The sequence below is a fragment of the Populus trichocarpa genome, chromosome 16 (genome assembly GCF_000002775.5).
Source record: "Populus trichocarpa isolate Nisqually-1 chromosome 16, P.trichocarpa_v4.1, whole genome shotgun sequence".
In the NCBI taxonomy this organism is placed as follows: domain Eukaryota; kingdom Viridiplantae; phylum Streptophyta; class Magnoliopsida; order Malpighiales; family Salicaceae; genus Populus; species Populus trichocarpa.
In genome coordinates this window covers 13,772,300-13,791,924 of record NC_037300.2, presented here as the reverse complement: position 1 = coordinate 13,791,924, position 19,625 = coordinate 13,772,300, and the positions used below count along the sequence as shown (strand labels likewise).

At 33.4% G+C, this 19,625-nt stretch overlaps 2 protein-coding genes across 2 annotated transcripts; one reads left to right on the top strand and one right to left on the bottom strand.

Moving 5' to 3' along the window:
* Positions 1-9,542: 9,542 nt before the first annotated feature.
* Positions 9,543-14,654, top strand: LOC7482575 (uncharacterized). Its single transcript, XM_024587616.2, has 4 exons — positions 9,543-9,771; positions 9,952-11,605; positions 12,290-13,362; positions 14,132-14,654. The coding sequence occupies exons 2-4, from the start codon at positions 10,103-10,105 to the stop codon at positions 14,241-14,243; spliced, it is 2,688 nt and encodes an 895-aa protein (XP_024443384.2). The 5' UTR covers positions 9,543-9,771; positions 9,952-10,102; the 3' UTR covers positions 14,244-14,654.
* Positions 14,655-15,869: 1,215 nt separating this feature from the next.
* On the bottom strand, positions 15,870-18,846 carry LOC7482574 (CBL-interacting protein kinase 2). The gene is made up of 2 exons (XM_002323023.4): positions 18,676-18,846; positions 15,870-17,947 (listed from the first exon to the last, which is right to left on the bottom strand). The coding sequence occupies exon 2, from the start codon at positions 17,500-17,502 to the stop codon at positions 16,090-16,092; it is 1,413 nt and encodes a 470-aa protein (XP_002323059.2). The 5' UTR covers positions 17,503-17,947; positions 18,676-18,846; the 3' UTR covers positions 15,870-16,089.
* Positions 18,847-19,625: the final 779 nt, after the last annotated feature.

Genomic DNA, 19,625 nt, shown 5'->3' with positions numbered 1-19,625 from the left:
CTCTTAATGAGTCGTTTTGCTTTTATTTGACGGTTTTTTTTCGTTAGCACTATCAAGCTCTGTTCATTCTAAAATTCTAACCAAATTTTATTCAATATATTTTAAGATCCCTTGTAAAATTTCAGTTCAATCTGATGGTCAGATTGAAAATTACGCCCAATAACGTAAAACTGGTCAAATTGTGATTTTTCATCAAATTTCTGAATTTCTCCAAAAATTCTGAAATTTTAACCCAAGTTAAAACATCCTATTAGAAGATTCCACGCAAATTTTCAGAATTTTTTGATAACTCAATCGAGAATTACTAATTTTTTTTTATATAAAACTAGTTAAAAAAATATTGATAAATTCTTGATTTAAGCTATAGCCCACCTAAACCTTTAACATGCCTCTGCTAATGAGCACTCCATATATCATGCAACAGTTTAAATAATGGAAAATCTCAAATTAGTATCCCAATTATCCAACAATTCTTAACATACCTTTTTCCAAAAGTTTTTTTTTAATCAATTAGGTTTCCGTCAAAATATTTATTAATGGATATCATAGAAATCGTTTATCAAACATTTTACACGAAAGGTTGGGTTGGTTTGCAGCTTGGAGACATAAATTTTATTCAACGCGTGATAAGTGGTCTTTCGACAAATTCTATGAGGTATCATTAATAATGAAGGATTTGGTTGGTAATATATTGGGAAATTAATTTAAAATTTTCAATAACGAATACTAACAAAAGGTCTTGATTGAGGGATTTTTAATTCTTTTTGAGAACACAATTGAGAAAAAAAGTTGTTCTTTGGGGGATACGTGATGAAGAATTAGTGGATAATGTATTGGGAAATTAATTTAGAAATTTTCCAATTTAAGTTTTTACATGATTAAGTTCTAAATAGTATGGAATGAATTTGTATACTTCTGAATAATATGGAATGAATTTTTATACTTTCTAATTAGATTAAAGGTTTAAGGATTGAACTTTTATACTTTTAGAGTAATATATTTGAAGTCATACATGTCTTTGATTCAGTTTATATCTTGGTCTTTTATAGATTAAATTGACTCATTTATCATTGATTTATATTAATATAATCTCAACCTATATAATCTTGGAGTCAGGGTTCCTTGAGATAAATCGCAGGAGTACTACGACGACGTTTTCATTCCTTAATTATCACAAAAGGTTCTATAAACCAATCTTATAAATTGTTTTTTAAAAAAAATATTTTAAATATTGAAGGATGGAATCAGGAAAAAAAATATTAATTTAAAAAACTAGACAAAAAAATCCTATAAAGAATGATAAATAAAAAGACTCAAGATAACCAGATCATTTTCAATATCAACAAAAGATCTCACAGAAAGCAAGTTAAAAAAAAATAGAACTCAATTTTTAATTTAATTAATGTTGAGGAATAAAATAAGAAAAAATTAGCTTAGATAAAGAAAAATAAAAAACCACTCAAACCCGGGTAAACTTCATGTACCTTGTCAGATCTTTAAAACTCATAACTTGTGAAATTTTGGAGCCAAGTTCAATCAAGAAGTTGTATTACTAACCAATTTAAAAATAATAATTTAAAAAACTTTCCCAAAAAAAAATAGAGACTAAATTTAAAAGATGAAAAGATTGAAAGGAGATGAAATTGATTTTTTAAAAATTTTTATAAATTATTCAAAATAACAAAAATTGTATTAAAAAAAACAAAAATCAAATTTGAAGAATTAACAAATTAAAAGAATGTTCTAAAATTTTTAAGTTGCGAAAATCTAGGTTGAGATAGAGAAGAAGAGGAAAAAATAGTTGTCGGAGCCAAACCGGCATAAATCTTGGAGCACACGCCACCCCATCGCGGAGGGGGTATGGTGAGGATTCCAACATCGCCAGTGAAGACGGCTTTTGGTGGCCAAGCAGCCCCCACATGCCACCCAAAAGGCGAGGGGATCGCTCACTTGTTAGCACATGCAATAAGTTTTTCTTAATATTTAACATTTATTAAAATTTAAAAATGCCTCTTAACTAACATGAATATATTGTAAAAGAACCATGGTATAAAGACCAAAAAACACATGTAAGAGAATTTATTTGATTTTATCTTAAAGAGCACTAAAGTATTTACATTATTTTGACTAGGGTTAAATTAATAATTTTACTATAAAGAGCAAAATGCCCTGGGTGAAAGATAATCTATTTTTTTTTATTTTAGGGTTAAATTAATGGTTTTACCATGCAATAAAAAATAAAATTGTTAATATTATCATAACTTAATTTTTAACTATTTTTTTTTGTATTTTTCAAAAAAAAAATCTGAAACATTATGTATTTTTAGTAAATTTAGTTATTTTTGTTGTTTTCATCATTTTTATGTGCTTAGAAGTAATAATAATAGAACAATTAGGAGACAAATCTAAAAACAATTAAGATAATTAATGGCAATGAAAAAGATAAATTTAGAAGAAAATGCATAGTAAAAGTAATATTTTATAAGAAAGGATGTTGTAAGGGTGACACTGTTATTCTTTTAAGTATAACTAACTCCTTACCCGAATATTTGAAACTAGTGCTAATTTTTAGGATTTCTAGTTTCGTTTAATTATTTGGTGGCGATTTAATTTCCCTTAATTTCAGGAAGTCTCGGCTGACGTCATGGTGTGACAAATATAACCCCACAAATTTGAAAAGACAATTATTTTATGGTAAAAAGATCGCATTACTTCCAATATCTATTTCAAATATTTTATGATTTGGGATCATTACACTATTAAAATGAATATCATTCTAAGTTTTAGTGAACAATAACTTATCCTCCCCTTCATGTTTTTATTTAGAGTATATTTGAGATCGTGATAGCGGTGGTGGTTACAAGTGTGTTTCACTTAAAAATACATCAAACTTAATTTTTTTTTATTTTTAAAAAATTATTTTTGATATCTATACATCAAAATGATCTGAAAACATAAAAAAAAAATTATTTTAAATAAAAAAATTCAAAATTTACAAGTTTCCACTGCGTTTCAAACATTATCTAAAAAAGACCACCTTCAGCTGCAATTCTGTGTCACACGACACATTCGAAGAATACCCATAAGAGGCTGTCTAAAATGCCGTAGGGTTGTCTACCAACCCATCCAACAGGCTTACAGGAAATGTAAATTTCTGTCCTGAGAACAAATACCGTATATATACCAACATTGATATATACAGAATAAAGCAGCAACAATTCTTGCTTCCACACAAAGTGACTGTGTCTAATTAAAAAATATATATACCAGCTTTTGTGTCTTAGCTTGGCTGGTGGAGACCCACGCTTATTTTCTTTTTTAAATAAAAGAGAGTGCATGGATTAGAAGCTGGAAGGGTCTTTAAGGTAGAAGTTACAGTGTATTATTGAGATAATACTATGGTACTAATTTTTGTCCATTATTAATTTACAAGTAAATTGCACGAACCCAAACATGTCAATATCAGTAGTGGAATTGGTGTTCCTTAACTTTACAAGTTGCAGGACCATTTTAATGGGTTATAGAACCATGCAACACTCGAAAGGTTCTTCTGGATGAGAACAGACTGATCTATGATTTATCAATTTGAAATTTAATTTAGGTTGGATTTGATTTTGAATTGATTAGAGAATTGATCCGGCCAAACTAGAGTAACTTGGTAAAAGATAATAATTTTTATCAAAAACAAAATTGTTTTAGTTTTTTCTTATTAATATCTGAAACGAAGTTGTTTTAAATGAAAATTATAAAAAAAAACTATAAATAAACGATTTGAATATAATACTTGCTAATCCAAGATTGATTTATCCAGCTTATAACTCGAGCCCGTTTGGTAGTGCGTTTGGAAAGCGTTTCCGAAAAAATTTGTATTTTTTTTTGTTTTGAATTAATATGTTTTTATGTTTTCAAATCATCTTAATGTGCTGATTTCAAAAATGATTTTTAAAAAATAAAAAAATATTATTGGCATACTTTTCTAAGTGAAAAGCATTTTGAAAAGCAACCACAACCACACTCCCAAACACGCTCTTAAATCAAGTCATGAATCTGGTCAAGTCTTATAATCGTGGTGTTTTTCTACGTAGATTAGAGGATTATCTAAGTATAATAATTGCAACATGAATGCCTATCTTAACATGGAAAAAAAGTTGGCACAAACATGGAATTAATTAGTGACTACACATGCTAGTTTCTTTAATCCAACCCATTAGGAATCATTTACATGCATGCAAGTTCTTTCAATTTGAATTAAACTCCATAAGTTAAGGCTAATGTTATGGATATGTGCCCCTCCCACTTTCGTTTAGTAGATATGCAGTCAAGGATTCTATTTTATTTTATTTTTTGAGAGAAAATTAAAGTTGTAATCAACAGCTTGAACCTTCACGTTTGGTAATGGGCTTCACGTTGGTCTCATCACCAAAAAGTTCAAAATTAAAGTCAATAAAAAATATATTTCATTTCTGGGTCGGCAGAAAGCAATTTTGACTTCGTGAATAAATCCAACATCGTAGGTTTAATCTGCCTAATTAATTATTTAAAGTAATAATCCAAATTAATCTATATTCTTATCTTTGTTTGGTTTGCTAGCTATTGATCATTTATCCCTTTTGTGGCAGACAGAGAGTTGATTTTTTTTTCAATGGGACAAAACACACTTGCATACAGCAGCATAAATTCACCCAGGCCATTATATATCCTTCCATGCGTTTGAAAATTGAGATAACAATTATTCATGACTTTGTCATTTCTCTCTTAGGATTATTATTACCAGTTCCTTTGTCACATGCAATGATAATTCTATTTCATGACATTTCATAGATTACATGCAATCCCATTCTACCAATTAGACCATTGATCAGCAACAATTCTGATACTTCGAGCATTTATTAAGGTATTCATGGTTTCGAGACCTAAGCGTTCTTTATGATTTAAATGGAGGAAGAGGTGGTTGGGCTAATAGGCCTATTCTTCAAATATGAAGATAGTAATGAATATTTATGGGTTGAGTTTTGTATTAGTTTTACTCGAACACGAGTTCAAAATAACTATTTAAACTCGAATTAAACCTGATTGGATATGAATTTTTGATATCCAATCTGATTGGGTTTTGGATATTTATGGTCGTAAACTAAATAATATAATTTACAATTATTTATTTATTTTAGGTCAGAAGATAGCATATATACCCGCGTCAAAACTTGATTTTTTAGGTCCAAGAATTTTATACACCTTCAGGTCGGTTTGGATCTTGGGATGAATTTGCCATCCCAATTCAAATGTGTGATGTGATCCATGATTTCATAAGAATGTGCATCACCAACCAAATGTTAGGGTTTCAAGTTGAGGACGTTGGCAAATAGAAAACAATGGCCTTATTAAGCCCATGCAAATTGATGATAAATCTTGTATAACCATACCAAGTTGGGCTTTATAATATTCGAGAACGAGCATTGCTCATAATTTGTTTTCTCTATGGAGCAGGCATAGTTTGACCCTTTCTTTCTTAGATAATTTCTTAGTTTGACCTTGTTTCTCTCACTCTGTGGTCATTGATTGAAAATATATATAATCCCACTAGCAAGTGCCACACACACTCCAACATGCGGGTTGTCTTTGTACTCTTTGGACGGCACGTGAGATATTACACGGTAGCCATAGCCAAATGATGGTGTCCAGGGCGGCTTTCAAACAATCTTAGCTTCCCCTTCATCTCGATACGGTGCGTTTGTCATACGATCCTTCGGTTTGGCGCTTGCAATTTTTTTTATGTGATTTTTCACTAATTTTGATAATGATTCAGGTTATCCCAAGTTTTCTTATTTGTTGTTCTATGTTAAATTTAGTTTTTTTTTAGAATTTTTATTTTTGAATTAAATTTAATTTAATTAAATATAAGTATAAAATGTTCATTTCATGATATTTTGTTTAATTTACTTTATGGATCGTTGCTTTAACAACATGTACGATCTCTTTTAGTGTCATTATGGAGCTTTTAGCAATGACATTTTAAACCGTCTTGATAAGCTCCTTTTGGTGGTGGAGTAGTGTCCATAGTGGAGCAACGGTAGGTGTCTAATGGACTTTTTTTTTATTATTTTAAGTATGATATTGACAATTTATTTTTTATAATTAATTATTATTTTTATATATATATTATTAAATTAACAAGGTTTATTTAACCAGTAAGTCAATCATCTAAATATTATATTTTTCTTGTTTTTTAAAAACACTAACGTCACCTTAATATTTTTTTTTATGTTTGAAAAAAATTTAAATCAATGCGCATCTTGTACAAACTAAAATAAAATACTGGTCGTTGATTGTGATAATAATAATTAAAAAAGAAAGAAGATACTGACTCAATTTTATTTTTCGTCAACATTGATGAATTTAGCTATACTTTTCTTCACTGTCACCATGTTTTGACGAAAGAAAGAGCAAAGTAATAGAAAATTATTCATCTATCTATTTATATATACAAATAAAAAAACATTATGAAAAATGGTTTATAGTTCAATGAACCCTAAACTATGTAATTAAGAATAGATGAAAATAGATAAGTTTTTTTAATATTCGAAGAATTAGACATATTCTAAATCCTAGATCTTAAAGATTTATTGTCCTCATACTGTATAAACATTGAAAAAAATACTTTCAGTTTTAAACTTCAAATTTCATAGATGCAAGATTTTCACCACGGAGATAATTGTTTTGGTTGAGAAAAATATATATAAATCATAAGAACTAATTAATGTAGTTTATATAATTGGATTTTTTTAAAGTGGACATTTTTTATATTCAAATGTGTGAAACCTGTATTGTAAGCAACATCTTTATATTCATTATTAAAGGTCCGGTTCGATTCGGTTCAATTGATTTTATAAACCTTAAACTGAAACCAGTCCAGATTGAATTTTTTTTTTGTTTTTCCAGTTTGGATTTTCCTGTTAATTTTTTTTTGTTTTCTCGATACAATTGGTTTTTTTTTGTTTTTTTGCTCACTCCGCTCCGACAAGTTGACCTGGAATCTGAATTGATCCAAGTTGAAGAAAAAATATAAAAAAGTAAAATATTCATCTAACCCGATAAAAAACTCGAATTGACCCACTGGTCTGATCAATTTAAAGCTGGCTGAAACAAAACTCGATCCTCAACCCTGTTGATATTTTTTGAAAAGAAAAATACTCAATACAATATCATTTTGATCCTTCTTTAAAAAAAAAAAGTTAACCCAGATTGACATATAACCGCGATCTTTCCCCGTGTTATATTTTACAACAATGGTGATCACCATAATACACACATATAAAGAACTCTTATCTTATACTTGTATATTCACTAGTTGTTCTTGTAGGACTTTACTTCACCATGTCAAAGCTAAAACTCTAATCTTCGCATCCATAACTTAGCAAAAAACTTCAACACGCGACCCATTTTATTTGTACACAAAACAAGCTAAAATTGTTAAGATTCATCATTCACGTGAACAGAAAGCCACATCTTAACTATATTAGGTAATAAAATCTAATTTGTTATTAAATTCGATTTATAAGTGAGATGAAGAGGTATCCATGCCATCAAATCCAAATTAAATGTTCTTAAAATTAGTGTGTGTTTTTAATCTTCCTCGAGTTTATTGTTGAAAACGTCTCGTCTTTTTACTAATTATAAGCTCTTTTTTAAATCATTATAATTAATTATAAAACACATATAAGATAATTTTTTGTTCTTTTTTTTTTTAAAAAAATTGCTAATATCATCTATAAACCTGTTTGATCCCTACTAAATCTTTTGTGTTGTATGAGTAAGATTATACGCATCAAATTAAAGATGAAAATTAAGCTAATCTTCTTTAATTAACTAAATGAATTCTCTATTTGAGTAACACATAAATATCACAAAAAAAAACATAGATAATTTTTTTTTAGCTTTAAAAATATCTAAGATTATGTATGTGTTTTTTAAAAATATTCGTTAAACTACACCATGTTTTTTTTTAATTTTAAAATTGTTTTTTGTTTTTTAAATAAAATAAGCATTTTTAATGTTATTGCTTTCCATATTTTTCGAAGTATAAGCTCATATACTTTTAATATAATTTTATAAAAAATATATTCCACTCTCAAAAGTTAAGTATGCCATTTTAAAATCTTTTCCAAATATTCTTTTAGTATTTACAATTGCTTTTCTTTGAAATAAAATAATAAAAGTTTGAAAAATAAAAGGATAAAGAAGCTGCTTTTATCGAACTAAAGTGCTGAACATCCATCATCATGATCAAGATTTGGAAAAAAATATATTTTATTAGAGGATAAGACACTTAATTTCAATAAAAAAAATTCACAAAATCAATAAATTCGAACCCTGACCTAATAAAGTAAACATTAATACATCTAGATTTATTTTACATGCCTAATCAACATTGAATAATTAGTAATGAAAGTCATTAATCAGCTTCACACCACAATCTCTATCATAAAATCTTGGTATAATTAATATTTAAAATAAAAATATAATTATCTCCCATGGCCCCACTCAATCAAATCCTTAATTAACTGGCTCAATCCTTTTATTTGCACTATTTAAAGGACCAAAGAGTATTTATCATAATTACACAAAATGAGGTGAATTATTCAATGCGTTTGAATTTGACCTAAGAGTATTGATTTTGATTGGTCTAAGTCTTTCTTGACCAATGATGAAATACATATTTTACGCACACATGTTTCTCTTAGTCAAAATTTAAGTTAGCAAACACTCAATCCTTAATCAACCATTGATCTTGATTAAGAGACGGTTCAATGTTATGGAAGAATAAACGAAACTATGTCTTAGCATTTATTAAAGTAAGCTTCACTTCAGCCCTTACATTTAAATTCTTTTTTATCATCAATCCTACATCTTCTCAAAAGTTTCAATATGGTCCTTTTTTTTGTTAAGCACATAACAAAATGGATAATCCCTTATTTTTCCATTTTTTTTCTCCATCCTCTCTGGCATTTCTCTTCAAAGACTCATAATTTTATATTATTCCACAAAATATTATCAAAATAAGAAGAAAACATTAAACATGTTTACTGGTTATTTTCACTACTATTAAACCCAACTTGGTTGGTTGATTTAAGATCTGATATAGGTCGGATTTCCAAAAAATAAAAAGAAAACTGACTTGATATAATTTAATTGACCTAACAAGTCAATTCACAGTCCAATCAAAATTCAAGTCAACTTTTAATTATTATTTTGATTAACTATAATAAACCTGGTCAGCTTGCTATTCTTGACCAGGATATGAGTAGGCCTGATGATTATTTTAGCTATATATGGCAATAAAGGATAAAATTGAAGTATGCTGAAAATTTTGAGATTTAAATGATAAACTTTTAAACTATAGAACCTTAAGTGGAACATATGAGAATCTATAGGGACTAAAATATAACTTTACCTAAAAAGATTGCTTATATCATTTGTTTTCCATAAATTCCCTTAAATTAATTTTCTTTTCTCTCTCTCTACAAAATCTCTCTTTATCTTATTTATAATAATAATAAAAGAACTTACTTATTTTTTATATCATTTCTTGTTCTTCCCTTTCTTTCTCTTTCTCTTCCCTCTCAAGTTTTCTTCTCTGTTAAACAGAAAAACAAACACAAAAACCACAACGACGACCCGACTGCCAAAATCCGAACCCGCCGCCTGGCCCGATTGCAAAATCCAGTTTTCATTTGCTGCCTCTCATTTCCATCAATCGCCATGCTCTCGCAATCTGTAAGTCTCCGAATCTCTCTCCCATTGCTTCCAGCTCCATACGTCGCCGTTTTATCAAACCCTGATCACCTAATCTAATCTTTGTTTCTTTATTTAAATCTGTATTAATCAATCAATTAATCTTGGATGAAGTTTTTGTTCATTTTAAATTTATTTGGTATTTTATGAATTGTTTTTTAGGGTTCTTGAAGTATCGGAGAATCAGAGAAAATTAGGGTTAGGGTTTCGAAATTGAAGCGTTGGTAGATTTTGAATTGGGGGTTTTGTTTTCTAGGGTTTGTTTGAATTTTTGGTTGGATCAATTTGCAAAGACGGGGAAAATAGGAGGATAATGTGTATACTGTGTGTGATTCAAAAGTGGTCGCGCCGGGTTGCAACGATGCTACCTTGGTTAGTTATTCCTTTGATAGGATTATGGGCACTGTCGCAGTTATTACCTCCGGCATTTCGATTTGAGATAACGTCGCCAAGATTGGCGTGTGTATCTGTGCTATTGGTTACTTTGTTTTGGTACGAGGTGCTGATGCCACAGCTGTCAGCGTGGAGGGTGCGTAGAAATGCATGGTTGAGGGAGAGGAAGAGGTCTGAAGCAATTGAGTTGCAGAAGCTTAGGAAGACAGCGACAAGGAAGTGTAGGAATTGTTTGACACCATATAAGGATCAGAATCCTGGTGGGGGGAAGTTTATGTGTTCGTATTGTGGGCATATTTCAAAAAGGCCTGTTTTGGATTTGCCTGTACTGCCAGGGATTGGGATTTCGAATCCAGGGATTATTAAGGATTTGGTGGGGAAAAGTGGGAAGATATTGAATGGAAAGGCATGGAGTGATAATGGATGGACGTGTAGTCAGGAGTGGTTAGATAATGGTGGTTGGGCTTGTGGGTCTATTGCTGGGAAGTCTAGTTATTGGAGGAAGAATGGGAATGGTATTTTTGGAGGAGATGAGAATTGTTTGGCTGAGAAGTCGTATTCCAGGGTTGTGATTTTTTCTTGCAAGCTGTTGACGTCTTTTTTCTTGAGCATTAGGTGGCTCTGGAGGAAGGTTTTTAGGATTAGTTCCTCTGAGGATGGTTCTTCTGATGCAGGGCATAGGGCAATGTTGGCTAAGAGGCGTGAGGATGGGGAAAATTATCATGAGAGTAGAGGGGATAAAGCACGCAGGAAAGCTGAAGAGAAGAGACAGGCTAGGTTAGAGAAGGAGCTCTTAGAGGAGGAAGAGAAAAAGCAAAGGGAGGACGTTGCAAGATTGGTGGAGGAACGTAGGAGGCTGAGGGATGAGATTATGGAGGCTGAAAGAGATCGAAGTCAAACGTCACCACTGTCCAGGGAGAAAAATAGTAGGAAGGATGCAGAAAAGAAACGTCAGGAAAGAAGGAAAGAGAAAGACAAGGGATCTAGTAAGAGCAACTCTGATGCTGAAGAGTTGGAAAAGAGAGCAGGTAAGGAAAGTGATCGAAGGCGGGATGTTGAAAAGAAGAGTGAATCTGAGCGCCGTGAACATCATAAATCTGGGATGGAAAGTGTGAAAGGTCAGAACATTGAATCAGGACATGGTATAAAGAATACACCTGGAAGCAATTTCAATCGGGGCAATGCTGGATCTAGGTATTTTGATCGAATGAAGGGTACGTTTTTGTCTTCTTCTAGAGCTTTTAGTGGAGGTGGTTTCTTTGGAAAGACTGCCTATACTCCTGCTACTGTTACTAAAGAAAATAAGCCCAACAGTTCTATAGATCCTGTTCATGCTTCTGCTTATAGGAGAGATATACATCCACCTGATCGTCTTTCTGGGAAAGCAAGTCTAAATGGAGATGACAAGAACATTTATCACCCTGTAAGTTGTCTTGTTGCATGTTTTCTCTTAATTTCTTTTAGCATGTTGACAGGTTGGAAAAATTAAGGTATGATTGTTTTTAATTGTCTGACATTCATTTTATCATCATGGCAGGCTTGCTCTTGTTGTCTATTCATTAAAAATTTTGATTGTCTATCCGTTAATTTTGCTACTCTGAATGAACATAATGGTTAGCCAGCATGATTGACTGTCATTATAAATTTGTGCACAAATTTGAGCTAGGTTTTAAAATGCTTGTTTTAGCTCTGTTAAAAAATTTCTGTTAATGCTTAGTTTCCCATGCTGCTTATAAACTTTGTTTGACGAGCATGCTAGGGTGCCTGATGAAACTGTCTCCTATTAATTTCTTTTTTATTTATGTTTACAAGCAGGCAGGATCAGCAAGTTGTGCAGAAATTGTTGTTTCCTATCATCCTATATTGAGTTTATCATTGTTAGTTTAGTTGTTTGTGCTCATGTTTGATCTAGAAATTTTAAATGCCTGTGTTTGCTTTGCAATGAGATTTGTCTCCTATCACCTGTTATTTGCCCCTGCTTCATGGAAACTTTGATTGAGAAGCATGCTAGGGTCTGTAGTTGAGGTTGATGGTTTATTTTGAATGTTTGTGGATCAGCTATGCATTTATAAGAAAAACATTGTTAAGATATCGCTATTCACAACAGGTGCTCTCTGAAACACAACCAAGGATGGCTCCTAAGAAAACATGGCAACAATTATTTACACTCTCATCACCTGCTCATCCATCCTCAAATTCAAATGTCATCTGTAGACCAATTTCCAAACAAGCAGAATGTCAGGCACAACAGTTTCCTGCACAATCATCACCAATGCAATGTTTTGATAATCCAATCAATTTTGGGCTGCCGTCACCTTTTCCGGTCTCTGCATTTCAAAATGTATCCAGTAGCACTTCTTTAGGTTTCTCACCTCCTATTGAACCTAATTTTCCCCGTGGTATGGAAGGGCCCTGTGATTTTATACCCGAAGAACCAGAGCTTTTTGAAGATCCATGTTATATTCCCGATCCAATATCATTGCTGGGGCCTGTTTCAGAGTCGCTTGATAATTTTCAGTTAGACCTCGGAAATGGTTTTGCACCAGACATGGGACCGGGATTGGAAAGACTTTATGCTATGAAGAACGTGTCTGCATCTCCTGAAGTGACCAAGCCATCTCCAATCGAGTCCCCGCTGTCACGACTACGAACTGCTGATGAAAAGAATAATGGTTCTAATTGGTTCCCAACTACTCCTATATCCCAAGATTTTAACACTCTACCTATGAATGATATGCATGTGAATGAGAAGGGAACATGGCAAATGTGGAACAGCTCTCCTCTTGGTCAGGATGGTTTAGGTTTAGTAGGTGGCCCTGGAAGCTGGCTTTTACCCCCGGAACAGAACAGATCAACCAAGGAAGATATTATACTGCCTCCATCTCAGAAAACTATGGCATCACTCTTTACAAAAGATGACCAAATCCTACCTGGTACTTATTCTCCTCGGAAGACTTTTCTAGGCAATGGCCAGAGTGGGGTATTCAGTCCAGTCATTGGTTCAATTGAAAATGAACCATGGTTACAGAATACCTTTTTCCCACCATTATCAGGCAGCAATAGCCATTTCTCTCTGAAATCTCCGGAGGAAAGTACTCAGAATGAAATGATCTATCAGAGTCCTACTGGAGCTGCAACCAACAATGCTTTTGGGCCGTCGCCAGGGCATAGTTGTTCCAAGTGAGTGCATCATCATCTGAACTCTTTTATCAGATCTCTAATCTGGAACTGGAATGTGTATATGAGTCTGAAATGACAAACCATTAGTCTGACTTTTGTCATGGTTGAAACATCCGGATATCAATCTAATATCGATTAAAAGTACAATAACTGAGATGAATAGAACATTGTGTTAGATTGATGCTTGGAAATAATTCCTTTATTTTGGACAATAAATGAATGACGTGACTCAATGCTTTGCCAGCTATTATTTTGATGCCCAAGTTTTTCTCAATTTAATCATCAATCCGCAAGTGGTGGTTCTTTTACCTTTGCTGGCTTCACCATTCTCTGTTGTGTCTTTAATCTCGCCCAATTTCTGAGTAACACCACCATGCGGTATCAATCACAATTTGCCTGTTTATATATGATGTCTGTAGCTGCCACCCTTTTCTTTTCTTGAGCTGAACTCTGATTCCTGCTCTTTGTTGGTGGTGGCTTAGGACCAAGAAAAACTTTTATAATGCAAGTTTCTTGCTGCAACCTTCAGTCTCTTATATCATAGAATTTGTACTCCACTAACTGATGAACCCCCTGAATTTATTTTTTATATATATAATGGATATAATGAATTAATCATCTAATTTTGATTGTCCTCTTCCTCTTCTTTCTCCCCTCTCCCACTCCCTTTGATTTCTCCAAATTCATACTAGTTTGTCCAGTTGCTTGTTTATATTGTAGAAACAGATAGTGCTAGTCTGATTTTTATTCATTTCTTTTCCACTGGCAGGAATGAATGGGGCGGGGAAGGTTCAGGAGAAGGTTTTGGGAATTCATCTGTCACAAGACCCAATTTTGGTGGTTTGTTCCCCACCTCAGATGTACAGTGGTCATTTGATTAAAAAGAAAGGAAAGATGAGGGGAAAAAAAGAGTGACAGTAAGAGGGACCTGAACAGATCTCTCCTGTTCTGAAGAGGCAAACTGCCCCCTTCGGAGTAGAGTTTAGAATACTGGACATGATTGTATCTTCCATCGGTTCCTTAAAGGGAGATTCATCTTTACATACTTTAGCATTCATAGAAATTTAGGATTACACTTAACATGCATTCACTTGTGCATGAGGTAACAGCTAGGTTCACTACAATTCTAAATTTTTCAGGTTTCGCCTTGGGGAGGAGGGGGGTGCCCCCTTTTTGAAGAAAATTTGTTTGAGAATGGAGCCATTCCTCCTCTTAGTTGTATATCTCTTGATCTTCATCTGAATGAATGCCAATGAGATGATACTAACGTATGTTGCTTTTGCTTATGAAAAGCTATTTGGCCTTATTTTCATGTTAGGTTCATTTTTCCATATTCCTGGGAGACTCCCCCTCCATACCAAATGAAAAGGTTATCTGATCAAGGAAACCAAATTGCCCTCTTGCCTTTCCCTCCACAAGGAATATCATGGAGCTTTAACATTCCTGTCGTTTCATGTTTGCCCCGAGTGTTGGGATAGGAGGCAAGCAAATGGTGCTGGAATTGGTGTTTTTAGTTAAAAAGAATTTAAATATGTTTAGTTGGAGAATGATGGAAATAGAGAAAAATAAATTTGTTTCTCGGATAGTTTTAAAAATAAAAAAGCAACGAGACATCTTTTCTCGGTCTTAATTGTTTTTTCGCTTTTATTCCGAGACAGCAATTAAATATTATCTATGTAAACAAGGTTTTTATTTAGATATAGACCTTCTCTGGTGATAAGAGCCTTTACTCCTCTAATGGATCCAACTCACTCCTAATTTGCTTAATTGAATGGGCATGGCTTGGTTTAATGGATCAAGTTACTCCTCACTTTTGATAGATATACCCATCGAGATCGAAACAAATATTCCCACTAGTGGCCATGCTTGCCAGCTTTTCGTGGTGATGAATTTAAACCCCAGTGCCTCTCATTTGCATGATCCACACCACCATCACCAAAAAAACAGGAGATTTGACAGTATTAGACCTGGCAGATGGTCTCTACATGTGGAATTTGACTGCTTCTGATGTTGACATGTTATTTTCACAAATTTGAACTGATTATTTTGCAATCGTGCATCAGCTAGTATGCTGGAGGACAGCTGCATTGGTTTTTTTTATTCATTAAATTCTCCTTTGATTTGCCTTTTGGAATGGTAGCCAATGTCCCTTGTATTTTTCCTGTTAGTTGGCAGTCATTTTCATTTTTTATGCAACAACTATATTGAATACGCGTCAAGAGGATGCAAAAGGCAGTCTCCTCTTTTGCATGACAATAACTCTGATGGGAGCAGGTACTGTTAGTGGTGGTGGCCCTGTTGGAGGTGGGAGACGCTGGTGGGTGGAGTTGCTGGGTGGGCAAATCATCTTTATATCTTGAGCTATCTTATGGATATACTCATCTGCAAGTGTACTAGTACTTCTCTAGTTTTAAAATAAACTTGGCCAAAATGAAGTTCTCTTGAGTTTTGATGATGCAAAAACAAACAGAAGTGAGGAAATAAGCACCCAAGAAGAGTAAAAGGCATGATAAACAGGCAGAAAAATATGCATTAGAGCTCATTTGTTGGCTCTGATTCTAATTACATGATGAGAACCTGAAACAGTACCTTCACAGATTGTCAATGCGTACAATTCCACGAAACATTGAAAAATAGAAAATTAGAACATAGTGCTAACCCACAAAGATGATCATCCTCAGCAAAGAGACCCGGTAGAAAGTATATTCAACAGCACGATCATTATAGTCATGATGAATTCTGAGTTGAGACAACCTGCGTTGTGGATGCATGAGAAGGCTGTAGCTCCTGCTGTTCTTGTAGTTGTAGTTGTTCCCTTTGCTGTTCTCCTTGCCAGCTCCAAACAATGTCCTTGAGTGCAGGTCGAATGTCTTGTTTCACTACCTTCTGATACTCCACGGTATCTCCACTGGACTTTTTCATCTCCACCAAATGGAAAAAAGGAGTGATCTCAAAAATTTCTGCATCGATGCCCATGACTCCTTTCCGGCCTTCCTTTGAACCTTCTATTTTCAGTAAACCTCCATCGTTTTTCTTTATTTTCAGCCTCAAACGCTTGGCGATGTCTTCGAGCTTAGAGATGATGGTGGAGGCAGGCTTGTTTGATGTAAACCTCACTTCTTTCTTCTGCTCTTTCTCCTCAAATAAGCCAGACAGGTCAAAGCCCGCAGAAAAGGAGATAATATCGAAAGCATTTAAGTTGCAAGGCTTCGCCACTTCTTGCTTTGGTTCCACAGCAGCGCAGCTAATCTCATTTATGCCAAAAACAGCCTCAGAGTCCAAAGGAGCTGGTTCTTTCACTTCGGCTTCAAGAACACAGGGTCTGGATTGCAAATCCTTCCGAACCCAAGAATTTTCCATTATTTTGGCCATTGATATCCTTGTGTTTGGGTTCGGATCCAGTATCTTTGACAGAAGCTTGCGAACTTCGGGTGCAAACCAATTGGGGCATTTAAATTCTCCCTTCGCAATCTTCCTATACATCTCCATCAGATTTGGATCACGGAATGGGAGATAGCCGGCCAGTAGAACATATAAGATTACTCCACAGGACCAAATATCAGCTTTAGCTCCATCGTAGCCTTTTCTGTTAATCACTTCTGGAGCAACATATGCAGGGGTTCCACAGGTTGTATGTAGTAAACCATCTTGCCGCTTCGATTCAGCAAGTGCACTTAATCCAAAATCAGAAACCTTTAGATTCTCATTCTCATCCAACAGCAGGTTTTCTGGTTTCAGATCACGATGAGAGACTCCTCTACTGTGACAGTAATCAACTGCACTGATCAGCTGTTGAAAATATTTCCTGGCAACATCCTCTTTGAGCTTTCCCTTGGCAACCTTGTTGAACAACTCACCACCTTTAACGTATTCCATAACAAAGTAAATCTTAGTTTTGGTGGCCATGACCTCATAAAGTTCCACCACATTGGGATGCCTAATCAGTCTCATGACAGAAATTTCTCGCTTAATCTGGTCCATCATTCCAACCTTGAATACCTTCTCCTTGTCGATCATCTTGATTGCCACACTCATGCCAGTTTTGAGATCCCTTGCATGGTGGACCTTGGCAAAAGTTCCTTGCCCCAACAATCTCCCTATCTCATATTTTTGCATCAACACATTCCCTTTGTTCTCCATTTCAAGCTGCAAGCTTCTAACAAAATAAACAAAAATACACCTTCTACGGCAATAGATGCTATATGGTAATTATGAGACAGGAGCTTTCACAAACTGGAATAGCTCAACCATCTTCACAGACATCATGCTTTAAAATGATATGCTCTCTGGTATTTCTACACACTCTGTGCATTTGAGCACAGAATTGAGATGTTCCTTGAGTTAAATGTTCAGTCTCATCAAGGATATCCAAGGGTAGCCCAAATGAAGCTACAACCATGCCAACCTCAGCGAAAGAGCTTTCGAGTTTCAAGCACATCTTTCTGCATTCCCTGATTTATTGTGATACACAAGGGGATACAGGTCAAGAAGACTTCGGAAGTGAACCCTTTCGCAGGTGAACTACAAGCAAAGCAGAAATTCAGTTGAAGTCCTCAATCCACCGCCAAATGTATGGGTGATTCACCTAAATGAAGAGGAAAAAAAAATGTTAATTATAATCAATAAAAATTGACATAAATCATGCAAAACTATCCCATCAACCAGTAGAACTAAAAACAAGAAAAAATCGGTAACAAGCCATTTATCTCATGAAAAATCTAGCATTAGACAAAGACAGGAACAGAACTCTTGAATAATTATAGCTAGTTTTACCATTACAAAAGATAGAGAGAGAGAGAAGAAAATTAAAGAACCTAATAAATTAAATGATTTAACAATTCTTACGCAACTTAGCAAGCAATAATTAAATGGGACTAGAAAGAAAAATTATATTAATACTCCAATTCTGCACAAGAAGAAAAAAACATAAACTTGAGAAATAATATAAGCATAAAACATTTTCCAAGCAACTTTCACATCTGTACATAAAGAAATGAAGATGTAAATCTTCAAGAATTTTTCATTTTTTATGTTTTATGTTTTCCCCCCATAAGCTGAAGCGCTAAGCAGCCTCAAATCTTCCATCTTCAACTTCAGGGTCAGGAAAGAAAGAACAATAAACATCACAAGAAGAAAAGACCAATCCATAAAAAATTATAAACAAGGGATTGTAAAAAATTGAAAAAAAAATTATGTAACCTTGAAATTAACGGGAAAACAAAACCCAGGCAACTAAGAAACTGAAGGGAAAAAAGAAGACAATGCAAACCCAATAAAGATATGAAGAGAAAGAAAGAAGAAAAGAGAAGCTACCTTGTAAAACACAGACTAGAAGAAGAAATCTTCACAGACAAGAACAGAGGAAGCAGTTTCAGGCAGTTGTGTCTTTGATCAGAGAGAGAGAGAGAGAGAGAGAGAGAGGTTAAGGAAAGGAAATGAAGAGAAGGATATTTTGGTAAGAAAAAGGCTGAAAACACTGAGGCCTTACGTTTTGCTTCCTTTTATAAATCCTCAAGGCCACTTTGGCTTTCAATTTGTATAGTTTTATTTTTAAAAAAAATAATTATTAATTTTGATGATTTAATTTAATTCTTTAAATGTCATTTCAGCTTTCGGTGTCCTCAAATTTTTCTATTTTGGCTTAATATTTAGCAATACAGAAAGGCTCCTTGTTTTTTTTATCCAGGTAATTATGATCGGTGTTTAATGAAAATCTTACAAATACATGCTTTTAAGTTAGACATTGTCATAAATCTCGGTTTAATATATGACTAAGTTTAAGGTTTATGCTACAGATTTTGGGATGAATTTAAAATAATATTATTTTAAAATTTTAAAAAAATTAAAACAATATTATTTTTATTTTTTTCTTAAAATGTCAGACCAAATTTCATTTTAGTTGTAAATGGTTCAATTAACTCCTACCTGATTTAATATAAGACCCGACATAAATTATGATATGGATAAATAAATTATTAGATTAATCGATGAAGTCAGATTGAATTTAAATAAAATACATTGAATCTTTTTTTAAGTAAAAAAGATATATATAAATTCGAGATTCATAAAAAATAATAAAAATATTTTTATTTAAATTGAAATAATTTTTTAACTTCCCTCTCCTACGCCGTGAAATATAAGTAGGTATGGCATGAAGAACATAAAATTCATCTTTCTCCTTTTCTTCTTGTTTCTTAGCGTATAACTTTGAAAATTGACAGACACAAGCATGTGTAACATATGTAGCCGTTATTTTTACCAAC

Coding starts and splice junctions, on each gene's coding strand:
- LOC7482575 (XM_024587616.2), top strand. CDS start 10,103: ATGTGTATACTGTGTGTGATTCAAAAGTGGTCGCGCCGGGTTGCAACG. Junction 11,606..12,289: donor ACAAGAACATTTATCACCCT/GTAAGTTGTCTT, acceptor TATTCACAACAG/GTGCTCTCTGAAACACAACC. Junction 13,363..14,131: donor CCAGGGCATAGTTGTTCCAA/GTGAGTGCATCA, acceptor TTCCACTGGCAG/GAATGAATGGGGCGGGGAAG.
- LOC7482574 (XM_002323023.4), bottom strand. CDS start 17,502: ATGGAGAACAAAGGGAATGTGTTGATGCAAAAATATGAGATAGGGAGA.